The 13,660-nt window shown below is 31.9% G+C and overlaps 1 protein-coding gene across 3 annotated transcripts; it reads left to right on the top strand.

Annotated features, from left to right (window-relative positions):
* The first annotated feature begins 9,062 nt into the window (after positions 1 to 9,062).
* Positions 9,063 to 12,259, top strand: LOC105115990 (beta carbonic anhydrase 5, chloroplastic-like). Of its 3 annotated transcripts, none has more exons than XM_011013113.1 (10): positions 9,063 to 9,266; positions 9,344 to 9,487; positions 9,592 to 9,643; positions 10,476 to 10,637; positions 10,738 to 10,786; positions 10,905 to 11,018; positions 11,090 to 11,143; positions 11,244 to 11,326; positions 11,432 to 11,531; positions 11,822 to 12,259. In XM_011013113.1, the coding sequence occupies exons 2-10, from the start codon at positions 9,373 to 9,375 to the stop codon at positions 12,020 to 12,022; spliced, it is 930 nt and encodes a 309-aa protein (XP_011011415.1). In that variant the 5' UTR covers positions 9,063 to 9,266; positions 9,344 to 9,372; the 3' UTR covers positions 12,023 to 12,259. The 3 variants fall into 3 exon arrangements, with proteins under 3 accessions (XP_011011415.1, XP_011011416.1, XP_011011414.1); XM_011013114.1 differs by having other exon boundaries at positions 9,065 to 9,271; positions 9,344 to 9,486; positions 9,594 to 9,643; XM_011013112.1 differs by having other exon boundaries at positions 9,065 to 9,249; positions 9,344 to 9,486; positions 9,594 to 9,643.
* The last annotated feature ends 1,401 nt before the right edge of the window (positions 12,260 to 13,660 follow it).

The following is a 13,660-nucleotide window of genomic DNA, read 5'->3' on the forward strand; positions in this document are numbered from 1 at the left end:
AAATGTCTCTTCAATTCTTTGTTCTGAATTTCGATGTTGAATTTCCTGAATTAATTCATTTAAGCTCCAAAAACCTATCGAAACATTAAAACAAACTTCATTACTAAAAAGCACATCAATTATTATAAAAAAACAAATAAAAACAATAAATACATATGTAAAATAAGAGACTTAATGACATTTTTGATGCACAATCACCATCGTTAATGAATTGTATTTTATCTTCACGGTTTATAGATATCATTCCTAAAGAACAACATTGTGTATTACAAGTCCATCTAGCACATTGATGACAGACTTCTAGTCATTTTGCACGACGTTTCTTTGCAAAAGTGCTTTTACCTATTCCAAGCATGTGTGAAATGAAGGAATTAGAGGACTCACCTGATAATCAGACCTTTGCTTCAATCAACCAGCGAATATCTTAAGGAATTCCATGATTCATTAACAATCTCAATCTTGCACATCTAGCATGGTAACTTTTTGTAATCGCATTCTGAGGCAGAGCGGGAAAATACTTTTTCAATTTTTCAAGATTAGTGTCCATTTTCAAATGAGAATTGGAAGAGACATTCAAAAAATTACACAAATATATACACAGATATCAGTTATTGTGGGAAACTGAAAGAACCGACTTAAGTCACGGAGTACCGTTATCCGCCATTTGACCGGGGTGAGAGAAATTAGCAAAAATCACTCAAAAAGAAACAAAAATAAAATAAAATAAAATCAATTTTTATATACAGGATCACCCAATTCAATAGAGTCATGTTCAACTGAAAAATTGTCAAAGTAAACTTTCAAACGATGTCCATTTACCTTGAAAACATTGTCATTCTTTGGATTCTCGATGTCATAGGCCCCATATGGATACACATGTTTCACAATAAAAGGACTGCTCCATCTTGATCTTAATTTTTCAGGAAATAAATGCAGTCGAGAATTATAAAGCAAGACTTTTTGACCAACATTGAATGTTTTTCTCAGTATTTTCTTGTCATGAAACTCTTTAATTCTTGCTTTATGAATTCTTGAATTTTCATATGCATCATTTCTTTTTTCCATCAAGCTCAGTTATTTGTAATTTTCGTAGCTGACTAGCATCATCCAGATTTGAATTGAAAGCTTTAATAGCCCAATAAGCTTTATGTTCAAGTTCAACAGGCAAGTGACAAGGTTTTCCATAGACTAGTCTATAAGGTGACATACCTAATGATGTTTTATAAGTAGTTCGATAAGCCCAAAGTGCATCATTAAGTCTTAAAGACCAGTCTTTCCTATTAGGGTTTACTGTTTTCTCCAAAATATGTTTGATCTCCCTATTAGCAAGCTCTACTTATCCACTTGTTTGAGGGTGATAAGGGGTGGCAACTTTGTGTGTGATTTCATATTTCTTCATTAAAGACCCAAATGGCTTGTTGCAGAAATGTGTTCCACCAGCACTTATTGTGGCTCAAGGGACTCCAAATCGACTCAAAATATTTTCTTTCAAAAACTTTATTACTGTTTTGTGATCATTGTTTCGACTTGGAATTGCCTCTATCCATTTTTAAACATAATCTACTGCGACTAATATGTATAAGAAACCAAATGATGGAGGGAATGGACCCATGAAATCTATACCCCAACAGTCAAAGATCTCAATGACAATAATAGGATTTAAAGGCATCATGTGATGTTTTGAAATAGATCCCAACTTTTGACAATTTTCACAAGACTTGCAGAATGCATGTGAGTCTTTGAACATGGTAGGCCAATAAAATCCACTTTGTAAGATTTTTGCAGTTGTCTTTCTTGACGAGAAATGGCCCCCACATGCCTCAGAATGACAAAACTTAATGACACTACTTACGTCATTGTCAGGAATGCATCTTTGAAATATTTGATCCGGACAATATTTGAATAAATAAGGATCATCCCAATAAAAGTTCTTCACTTCGTTCAAGAGCTTTCTTTTATCTTGGGTACTCCAATGAGTTGGCAATTGTCCTGAAACAAGAAAATTGACAATATTAGCAAACCAAGGCATTGTAGAGACAGAAAGTAAAGATTCATCGAGAAAGTAGTCATCGATTGGTGTGATGTCAGTTTTCGAATCTGTTGTCAATCTTGACAAGTGATCTGCGACAACATTTTCGCTGCCTTTCTTATCTTTGATTGTGATATCAAATTCTTGAAGTAATAAAATCCACCACACCAATCTAGCCTTAGAATCTTTCTTAGAAAGAAGATATTTCAATGCTGCATGATCACTAAAAACAACAACAGGTGAGCCAACAAGATAAGATCTGAATTTTTCACATGCAAATACTACTACAAGATAAGATCTGAATTTTTCACATGCAAATACTACATAGTAAATTACATAAGGTTTCTTATATTTTCTTTGTCCCAAAATAGCACCTACGGCATAATCACTAGCATCACACATTATTTCAAAAGGTAATGACCAATCGGGAGGTTGAATGATAGGAGCACAAGTAAGCAAGTTTTTAAGTTTAACAAAGGCTTCTTCACATTGTTCAATCCATTCAAAAATAGTATCCTTTGTTAGAAAGTTACTTAAAGGCTTAGATATTACACTAAAATCTTTGATGAACCTTCTATAAAAACCAGCATGTCCTAGGAATGATCTAACATCTTTAAGAGATTTTGGTGTTGGCAAGTTTGCAATTAACTCGATTTTAGATTTGTCAACCTCAATTCCTTTTGATGAAACAATGTGACCAAGTACGATGCCGTTTGTTACCATAAAATAACATTTTTCCCAATTCAACACAAGATTCTTCTCTTCACACCTGGTCAAAACCTTTCCTAAGTTAGTCAAACAATCATCAAATGAATCGCCAAAAACAGAAAAATCATCCATGAAAATCTCAAGAAAATGTTCAACCATATCACTAAATATACTAAGCATGCATCTTTGAAATGTGGCTGGTGCATTACATAATCCAAAAGGCATCCTTCGATATGCAAAAGTACCAAATGGACATGTGAAAGTAGTCTTTTCTTGATCTTCCAATGCAATTTCAATTTGGTTGTAATCCGAATAGCCATCTAGGAAACAATAAAATTCATAACCTGCAACTCTTTCTAGGATTTGATCCATGAAAGGTAAAGGAAAATGATCTTTTCTAGTCATTGAATTAAGTTTCCTATAGTCAATCCACATGCGCCAACCAGTAACAGTTCTAGTGGGAATTAACTCATTATTCTCATTTGTTATCACAGTGACTCCAGACTTCTTGGGTACAACTTGGGTAGGACTTACCCATTTGCTGTCAGAAATAGGATAAATGATTTCATTATCTAGAAGCTTAATGACTTCATTTTTCACTACTTCTTTCATATTAGGATTTAGCCTTCGTTGCATTTCTCTAGAGGGTTTAGCATTTTCCTCTAAATAAATTCTATGCGTACAAATCAAAAGACTAATTCCTTTTATATCAGCTATGGTCCATCCTAATGCATTTTTGTGCATTTTCAGAGTTTGTAATAACTTACCTTCTTGATGTGCATTAAGTTTGGAAGAGATTATTACTGGAAAAGTTTCATTTTCTCCCAAAAATGAGTATTTGAGATTGGATGGCAATGGCTTCAAATCAGGTTTTGGTGGTTGAATACTTGAAGGTATGGACTTAATTGATCGTGGAGGCAATTCCTCAATTTGTGGCCTCCAATTACTTGTCTTTGATTCTTCCTGAATATAAATCATTTGCAAATTATCAGATTCATCAATCTTAATTTCACTAGAAGTGGTTGGAAATTGATCATGAATTAATTTTTCAATAAAGTCCACTTCTTGTAAATCATTATCATCTCTAGGTTGCTTGCAAATGTTGAAAATATTCATTTCCAATGTCATGTTTCCAAAGGATAGCTTCATCAATCCATTCCTACAATTAATCAATGCATTAGAAGTTGCAAGAAATGAACGTCCTAAAATAACAGGAAATGAATTACTTACTTCAACAGGTTGTGTGTCCAAGACAATAAAATCCATAGGATAAATGAATTTATCGACTTGTACTAACACATCTTCAATTATTCCTCTAGGCATTTTTATAGATCTATCGGCAAGTAAAAGAGTTATAGAAGTTGGTTTTAACTCACCTAGATTGAGACTCTGAAAAACTGAATATGGAAGTAAATTCACACTAGCACCGAGATCAAGTAAGGCTCTTTCAACTTTATGCTCTCCAATAAAGCAAGAAATTGTAGGACAACCAGGGTCTTTATATTTCAAAGCATTATTGTTCTGAAGAATAGCACTTACTTGTTCAGCTAAAAAGGCTTTCTTTTTCAAATTCAGTTTCCTCTTCACAGTGTATAGATCTTTTAAAAATTTATCATAGGAAGGAACCTGTTTAATAGCATTCAGCAAAGGTATATTGATTCTTACCTGTTTGAAAGTTTCAAAAATTTTAGAGTTGTGATTGACTTTCCTTTGTTTGGTCATGGCTTGAGGAAATGGAAGTGCTGGCGGAGAATCAGTCTTTTCTTTACAATTTTCAGATTCAACCCCTTCCCTACCCCCAGAGATTGACTCATCATCTTTCTCATAAGGTTTAAGAGAGGGTTTTCTAATAACCTTACCACTGCGCAAAGTAGTGATTGATTTGACTTGATTCATGTGTTGGCTTCCGGAACTACTTGCATTTGCATTGTATTGCCCCTTGGGATTTTGTTGTGGTTGAGATGGAAACTTACCTTTCTCTTGGAAACTGAGAGCAGATGTTAATTTTGCAAGAGTATTTTTAAAATCTGTCATATTATGCGCAAGTTGAGTATTGATTGTCTCTTGCTTTTCAATGAATGCATGCAATGTTTCCTCAAGATTTCTTCTAGAAGGTGGAGCATAAGGAGGTGCATATCCATGAGAATTTTACAAATTGTGGTGTGCTTAAAACGGTGGTTGTGAAGTTTGTGCATTGTTGTTCTCACTCTTCCAACTGAAATTTGGGTGATTTCTCCAACTAGGGTTGTATGTTTGGGAGTATGGGTTGTGGTTGGCCCTTTGGAAACTGTTTAAAGCATGGGCTTGTTCATGGAGACATTCCTTAAAAGAAGGCAAGGTTGGACAATCGTTGGTTGAGTGTTCATTTGTTTCACAGATTTGACACATAATGTTTTCAATAGATTTTAATTGACCTCTTTTTCAATTCTAGTGCCTCGACTTTTCTAGCTAAAGATGCAAACTTGGCTTGGAGGTCATGATCTTCCCTAAGATTGTACATACCTCCACTAGATGTATGAGGTTGAGTTTTACTCGGTGCCTTATAAGTACCCGCGGTGTCCTAATTTTGAGCATTTTCAGCTAACAAGTTTAAGTACTCCATTGCTTCATCAGGGTCTTTATCTTCAAACATTCCATTGTATATCAATTCAACCATTTGCCTATCTTTAGGTGTTAACCCTTCATAGAAATGTGAAACCAATCTCCATGTTTCAAAACCATGATGAGGGCAAGTACTAAGCAAGTCTCGATACCTATCCCAACATTGGTAAAATGTTTCTCCTGGTTTTTGAGTGAAAGTAGTGATTTGTCTTTTGAAAGAGTTTGTTCTGTGAGATGGGAAAAACTTCTTCAACAACTGTTGTTGCATTTCATCCCAAGCACGAATGGATCCTGGTCTCAAATTTTGTAGCCATGTTTGAGCTTTATCTTTTAATGAAAAAGGAAAAAGCTTTAATCTGATGGTGTTCATGCTACAATTTAAATTATTATATGTGTTGCAGACCTCCTCGAATTCCCTTAAATGCAAGTATGGATTTTTCAATTCTAAGCCATCAAAAGAAGGTAAAAGTTGAATAATACTTGGTTTAAAATTAAAATGAGATGCATCGGGAGGAAAAACTATGCATGATGGTGCACTTGTTCTTGTGGGATTCATGTAGTCTCTAAGTGTTCTAGCACGGTTATTCTCATTATTCTCATTATGAAGTGATTGATTATCTTCTTCGGCCATATTTTCTGAAAATGATGAGGATACCCTACAAAGTCTACCACTTGATGTACGTGATCACACTCTCATGCACGTGCAGGAATAGAATAAAAGGAAGAAGAAAACAAAAGAAGAAGAAACAAGAGAAAAGAAACAAAGTTATATACAAGAAAAGTGAAAAGAAAAAATAAAATAAATATTATAATTTATACAAAACTTGCCTCCCCCGCAACAGCGCCAACAACTTGACATGACTGAAAGATTGATGTCTTCTCCTAAGTGCAGGAGTGTCGAAGTAATAAATAACCCGGCAAGACCGGGGTCGAACCATAGGGAGGTTAATTGTATAAATTATAAACGACAATCATACAACAACAACAATAATAATAACAACAACAATAATAATAGTAATAACAGTAATAACAAGAATGACAATAATAATAATAATAATAATAATAATAATAATAATAATAATAATAATAATGAAAGAGAAGAAGAAGAAGATGATGAGAACTTAGAGATGGAAAATTCATGTAAGGATTAAACAATAATAATAACAAATGTCAAGGTTAGAGGTTCCACTAATGGTATGTCAAACAAGTATAGTATAAACTCTTATTATTCAATTGGAAACCACACACAAAGGAGGTTTCAATCAAATTATAGATTGTTTAATCCTTACGTTAATCTTTCATCTCAAAGTTCTCATCAACTTCTTCTTCTTCTTCTTTATTATTATTATTATTATTATTATTATTGCTACTACTACTACTATTATTATTGTTGTTATTATTGTTGTTATTGTTGTTGTTGTATTATTGTTATCTATAATTTATACAATTAACCTCCTAATGGTTCGATCTCGGTCTTGCCGAGTTATTTGTTACTTCGATGCTCTTGCACTTAGGAGAAGATATCAATCTTTTGGTCGTGTCAGTTTCTAGTTGACTAATAAGAGTTTATACTATATTTGTTTGAAATACTATTAGTGGATCTTTTAACCTTGACATTTGTTGTTATCATTGTTTAATCCTTATATTGATTTTCCATATCAAAATTCTCATTAATTTCTTCTTCTTCTTCTATTACTACTATTACTATTATTACTACTACTACTACTACTACTATTATTATTATTATTAGTATTATTATTTTTACTTTTATTACTATTATTATTATTACTACTACTATTATTATTAGTATTATTATTGTTGTTGTTATATTATTATTGTTTAAAATTTATACAATTAACCTTCCTATGGTTCGACCCTAGTTTTGCCAAGTTATTTATTACTTCAATACTCCTGTACTTGGAAGAAGACATCAATTTTTGGTCATGTCATTAGAGCATCTATATGGACCCTTCTCATAAGAATTTATTTAGACATATAAGCCTATAATAATTCAAAATGTTAAATTTATTCATGAGAACAAATATTTATTCTAAGCCATAAACGAACATCTATTAGGAACCCTTTGATACCTTTAGCCACATATAAACTATACAGTGTAGCTTAGCTTAAGTGTGCTAGAGATGTTAATATATTTTCAAGCCATAACTATTTTCTTATCATAGGATTTTATAAAAGATTAGTATATCCAAGTCTTCTTGTACCCCTGAACCAAATAATTAAGTGGCAACTCTTTGATATTGCAGACATGCACGTGAGACAATGATTACAAAATTGATGATTTTTATATGATAAAATAATATCTAGTATAATTTAAGATACTAAGATGAATAATTATATTTATTTTTATTTGAAAAGATGCATGAGTTTTTATGTCAATGTTCAGTATGTATGCATGAGGGATATATACAACGATGAATATCACTTCCAACCTAAAAACCTCAACTATTAGGTCATAGATCCATTTTATTTATAATCATCTTTTTTTACTTACTCCTTTTTAATGTAAGATAATTAACACTCTCATTTATATTCAACAAATCTCCTTTAAATATGTAATCACAATTCATTTAAACGCAATTCTTCCTTTAGCATAAATATTTAACAATCTAATTGCAATAACTAGGAGTTGTACCTTATATCTTTTACTTAACCATAAGAAAGTAAACAAAGCCATGAAAGCCTAATTAAAATCATCATTTGTCTTGAATGATTAGCTCTAAAACCAATTTGTAAATATATAAGAATTTGAATATGTGTTGAGCATGAGCATGCATGCATAAGAATTTATATATAAGGATGCACACCAACTCCAACTTAGAAGTCTAAATTGTTGGGTTAAATATTCATCTTATATGTAAATATATTTTTTTAATGCATGAACGCACAAGAATTTATACACAAAGATGAACATAGATTCTAATATAAAAGTCTAAATTGTTAGGTTAAATGTTCATCTTATATGCAAGTATAAAAGTCTAAATTGTTAGGTTAAATGTTCATCTTATATGCAAATATTTTTTTTTTTAATGCATGATACACGCAACATTAATAAAATGAGAATTTAATAAAAATGTTTTAATGTTTGAATAATTCTTATTATAATATCTATAATGTTTAACATTGGAAAGATATCCCAGTAATTTTGTATTTAATCAATGAGTACTTTAGTATTTTTTATTGAAATTATTGTATAGATGATTATATAAATTATAAGTAATTTTTCGTGGAATGTTTTATTGAAATTTTAAATGATTTTAAAATTTCTAACTCCACCACTAAATGTTAGTCTATTTGCAATAGCTAAACCATGTTAATTCCGTAGGGAACCAGGGTCTTCTTTGATAAGTCTAGTTTTATTTCTCTTTTAGGAAAAGGTCGGAGGTTAATCTTTCTTAACATTTTTGGTACGAGGGTTATGACCGGAACCATGGCATAAATTAAAAGCTCAAAACGTGCAAATGCTTTGTTGAAATGGAAAAGGATGTGATCCTATTCTTGGATTAATGGGCCCAATTTCACGAGGATTAAGAAGTTGGAGAGTGATACCACTTCTTAAAAGATTAGGCCTAGTTGCTAGAATCAGCAAGAGATGAGAATGCACACAAAGTTGTATATCCTCCCACGTAGCTTTCAGACTTTTTATTTTTCAGCCCCTCCAAGTGGCCCAAGCTTGCCCTCTCCATATCCCATCAAGGTGGATAGCCATACAATATCTTCAATTTGGATAAGAAAGTCTAGCTGTCTAGTGAGCTTTCCTTCACCTCTAAATAATTTGTTTATTCATGAATCTGAATCTAATGTTGACAAGTGAAGTGTTAGAGACAAATACTAAACACACGAGTCAAGAATTACGAAGACAAAGGCGGGAAGAGAGATGATCTGGGGAATCCGTAAGCACAAATTCATAGCCAGGTAGCATTTTCCAACTAACATAATGATTTCAATATGTCTAATATTAGTAAGTCCTCTTCTCTCGAATTACAGGCTCGAAAACTAGTTCCATTATTACAACAATGGCCTCTCGTAGGCCTTCTTCAGTCAAAGGGGACCCCATTCCGTTCTCACCCTTTTCAGCCATCACCAATTCATTCACGGGCTTCCACAGAAATTGGCTTAGTTTGAGAACAGTAAGCTCTTTTCTCTCAGCCTCTGCTTATACACTTGATTATTTATTTGTGAATCTTTGATGATCAAGGATGCCAGTTTTCCTGTTCTCTGACTTTTCTTTTATTAGAAGCTGGGGAGAGTTGACAATACTTGGTTGCGGTTATCACCTTCACTTAAGTAAGTTCATGCTTGTACTTGTTAAGGATTGTGATTGATAGAAACTAATGCTTTTTAATATATTAATGATTTAATGTCTTGGTTATCCACTGCTTAATTAAGTGTTTACTGCATGGCTTTAGCTACCTAGCAGTTTTGAATGAAATGTTCTTGTTCTCTAAATAATGAATATAACAATGACTAGGCCCGTTAATTAACTTAAAATTAGAAAACGAAACCCAAGTTGCTGAAGTTTTCCTTGAAGTTTTAGCAATTGGGACTTTTGTTTTTTACTTCAATTATTTGCATTTAGCTTCTGGTAGACAATTTTGTCAGCATTCTTTTACACCAAAAAAAACATAAAAACTAATTGTATGTCCATTTTTCCTCCTCTTCTACCTATCCCCCCTGGTTGATGACATTGATTCTCGGTGCTTGTGACCATACAAGATTATAGATTCCCTTCTTTCTGCTTTAAATGAATTTTGTTGTGAAACAAAATATGCTTTCACAAAACTCTTGAATGTTGAAGGTATTCTTGGTCAGAGTAATCTTATGACATTTTGAACAATATCTACAAATTAAGTGTAAATAGTACAACTGCAATTTACAGATAATGTATAGATTATGCAAGCGTAACCTTTGCTGGTGATGCTAAAGTTAGTGATGCCTCCGTGTTCCTTCAATAAACTGCGTTGAGTTTGTTATTGTGGATTCTAACATTTATGGCACATACTTTGTGTTGAAGAACTAAGTCAACCCGAAAACTTAAGCTATTGAGTTAGGCCTGAGAATTGTTTTATATTACTCTCTAACACTTTGCTATTTCAATGATCACTTTCTTCATTGTCAGGGAGAAATCAGTCCTGAGATTGGATGCTTCGATCATTTCTGCAGGACTTGCTCAAGAACTTAAAAGGTTTAAAATACAGAATATGTCCGAAACTGATGCCAGGGTGGACTTCTTTGATGAGATGAAACAGAGGTTTCTGAGTTTCAAGAAGCAAAAGTATTTGTAAGTATAATAAGATAACAAGCAATGAGTGATGTTATTTATGGCTTTGAGAAAGTCTGTTTGCTTTTTTATCCTTTTTTTGTCCTGTGCTGTCGAATAGGGGAGAAGTGGAGCATTTCAAAACTCTTGCTAAAGCGCAATCACCAAAGGTGTTAAAAACAACTTGTTTGCTCTAGAATTTTTAATGTTTTTGCTGTCCTTCATTTCTGCCATTCTTTAATGGAAGTAGATGCTGTGTAGTTATTTTCAAACTGACAAATTGAACAGTTTATGGTGATTGCTTGCGTGGACTCTAGGGTATGCCCATCTAACATCCTTGGATTTCAACCTGGAGAAGCTTTTATGGTTCGAAATGTTGCAAATCTTGTTCCCCCTCTCGAGGTAAGGTCAACTGAGCTTAACTTCAATATTGCCTTGCAAATTTAACTGGCTTAATTTTCTGTTATGCACAGAACGGACGGACAGAAACTAATGCTGCCCTTGAATTTGCTGTAAAAACTCTTCAAGTTAGTGCTTAGGCCATCATATACTAGTATTTTCTGTTTCATATTTTTTCTGCAAATGTACTTACATCTGATTATGCAAAGTGGTTGGTGCACCCTGCAGGTGCAAAATATATTCGTCATTGGCCATAGTTGCTGTGCAGGAATTCAAACGCTAATGACCATGCAAGATGATGAGAACTCCAGGTTTAACAACTCATGTTCTTTCTCCTGATGAGTATGAATTTCAGATATTTTATCTTAATATATCTCGAGAATTTTTCTTTATCTTTCAACATTCATGCCCTGTAGCTTCATCGAGAGGTGGGTTGCTAATGCAAAAGTTGCAAAGTTAAGAACGAAAGAAGCAATTCACCTTAGCTTTGATCAACAATGCAAACATTGTGAGAAGGTATGCTCCTTTTCCATGATAGAACAGAATTCGAACTGCCCTGTCAGCTATTCTTACAACAGGTGCCATTTTTCCAGCCTATTTAAAATCCACTTTCTCACAAGACTTTATTGAATTGGAGAATCCCGACTGCAATCCTAGACCCTTGAAGGGTTGTCTTGTTATCAGCATCCAATCTACTCTATAGAAAAACGAAAGAGGAAAAATATAATTACCTGGTGTTTCATTTCTATTAAACTGTTAATTTTATCTTGGTCGCCATTAAAATGATCCTTTTTCAATTGTTACAGGAATCAATCAATTGTTCACTACTAAACTTGCTAACATATCCGTGGATTGAAGAAAGGGTGAGGAAAGGGACGCTTTCTCTTCAAGGGGGATACTATGATTTTTTGAGATGCACGTTTGAGATTTGGACCCTTGATTTCAAAGAAAGCAATGTTAGCCATGGGAGCAAATTACCGGTGAAAGATAAAGCGTTTTGGTGCTAGTTATTCACATATTTTCGTCATCCCACAGAGGCAAAGATCGGAGTCTCTGCTTATGTATGTGATCTGTTTGCTATATAACGGGAACCAGCAGTAAATATTGCTGCTCTATAGATGTAAATAAGTTGGCTGTTTAGATGGGCACTTAATTCAAAGGAAAAAAAATAAGTTTGTTGTTTGGATGAATAATTGATTTAAATAAAAAATAAGTCATCTCTTTGGATGAGGACTTGTTTTAAAGGAAAAATAAGTTAGTCACTTGGAAAAAGACTTGATATAAATGAAAAATAAATCTACTGTTTGAAAATGGACTTGATTTCAATTAAAAAAATAAGTCAGGTATTTGTATATGGGGACTTAATTTAAAAACAAAATAAGTTGGTTGTTTGGATGAGAATTTGATTTAAATGAAAAAATTATTTAATTGTTTGGAAGGGAAGTGTTTTAAAAGAAAAATAAGCTGGCTATTTGGATGTGGATTTTATTTAAACAAAAAATAAGTAAGGAGTTTAGATAGGGACTTGATTTAAGAGGAAAAAAATAAATAAATCGGTTGTTTTGATGAAAACTTGATTTAAATAAAAACAATAAGTTAGTAGTTTATCAACATGGATGTAGTTGGATGAATGGAAATAAATAAATTAGCCACTAGGATAAGAACTTGATTTATAAAATAAAAAAAATAATAAGATATAATAATTAAATTAAGCCAGGATTTGATTTATGAAATGAAAATATAATAAGATATAATGATTAAATTGAGTAAGGACTTGACTAAATAAATATCTAAGTTAGTCATTTGAATGAGAATAAATTTATTATTTGCTATTATATTTTATTGAAAAATTTAGGATCAAAATTAAAGATATTTCATTTATATGAGATAACGTAACTTTAAGGGTTATTAATATGATTATAGAAGTTATTCTTTTTATTTATAAAATTTGAAAGTGAATATTCAGTATTTCATTTATCATATATCTTATAAATTTATTCTCATTCAAATGACTAACTTAGATATTCATTTAGTCAAGTCCTTACTCAATTTAATCATTATAAGATATATGACCTCTTACACAATATTGATTTTGTCCTTTTATTTATTAATTTTGTTACAGGTATAAATTTCATATATAAAATATCATAATCTCATTTTTATTTTTACATGTAAGTTTGATGTAAAAACTCCTAAAAATCATCTTGATATTTTTTTAAGGAATTCTTAATTCATTATGTGTCATGTATGTAATTAAATTGAAAATTATAAAATAATTGTGAAACAATTATGAAGTTGTTAGGAATAATTCCAAGAATATATTGTGATATCATTAATTAGAAAAATATTAAAATGATTGGGGTTAAGCTTGAGGTTACTTATATGGTAATGAGTTATAATGTGATGTGGTTATATGTAAGAAATAGAAATTCCAAAAACTCCACAAAAATTAATTTTTTTAATTAATATTTTAGATATGAAATTTACAATATAATCCATACTTCTTGAATTAAATTAAATGAATTAATAAAAAATAAATGTTAGGAATTAATTATAAACTTTAATAATTAGAGGTATAAAATTCCATTGTGAAGTATATCTTCAAATATTAAAAATATAAAGTAGAAATGATTACACCATTAAAA

This window comes from Populus euphratica, unplaced genomic scaffold (assembly GCF_000495115.2).
Source record: "Populus euphratica unplaced genomic scaffold, PopEup_1.0 scaffold822.1, whole genome shotgun sequence".
In the NCBI taxonomy this organism is placed as follows: Eukaryota; Viridiplantae; Streptophyta; class Magnoliopsida; order Malpighiales; family Salicaceae; genus Populus; species Populus euphratica.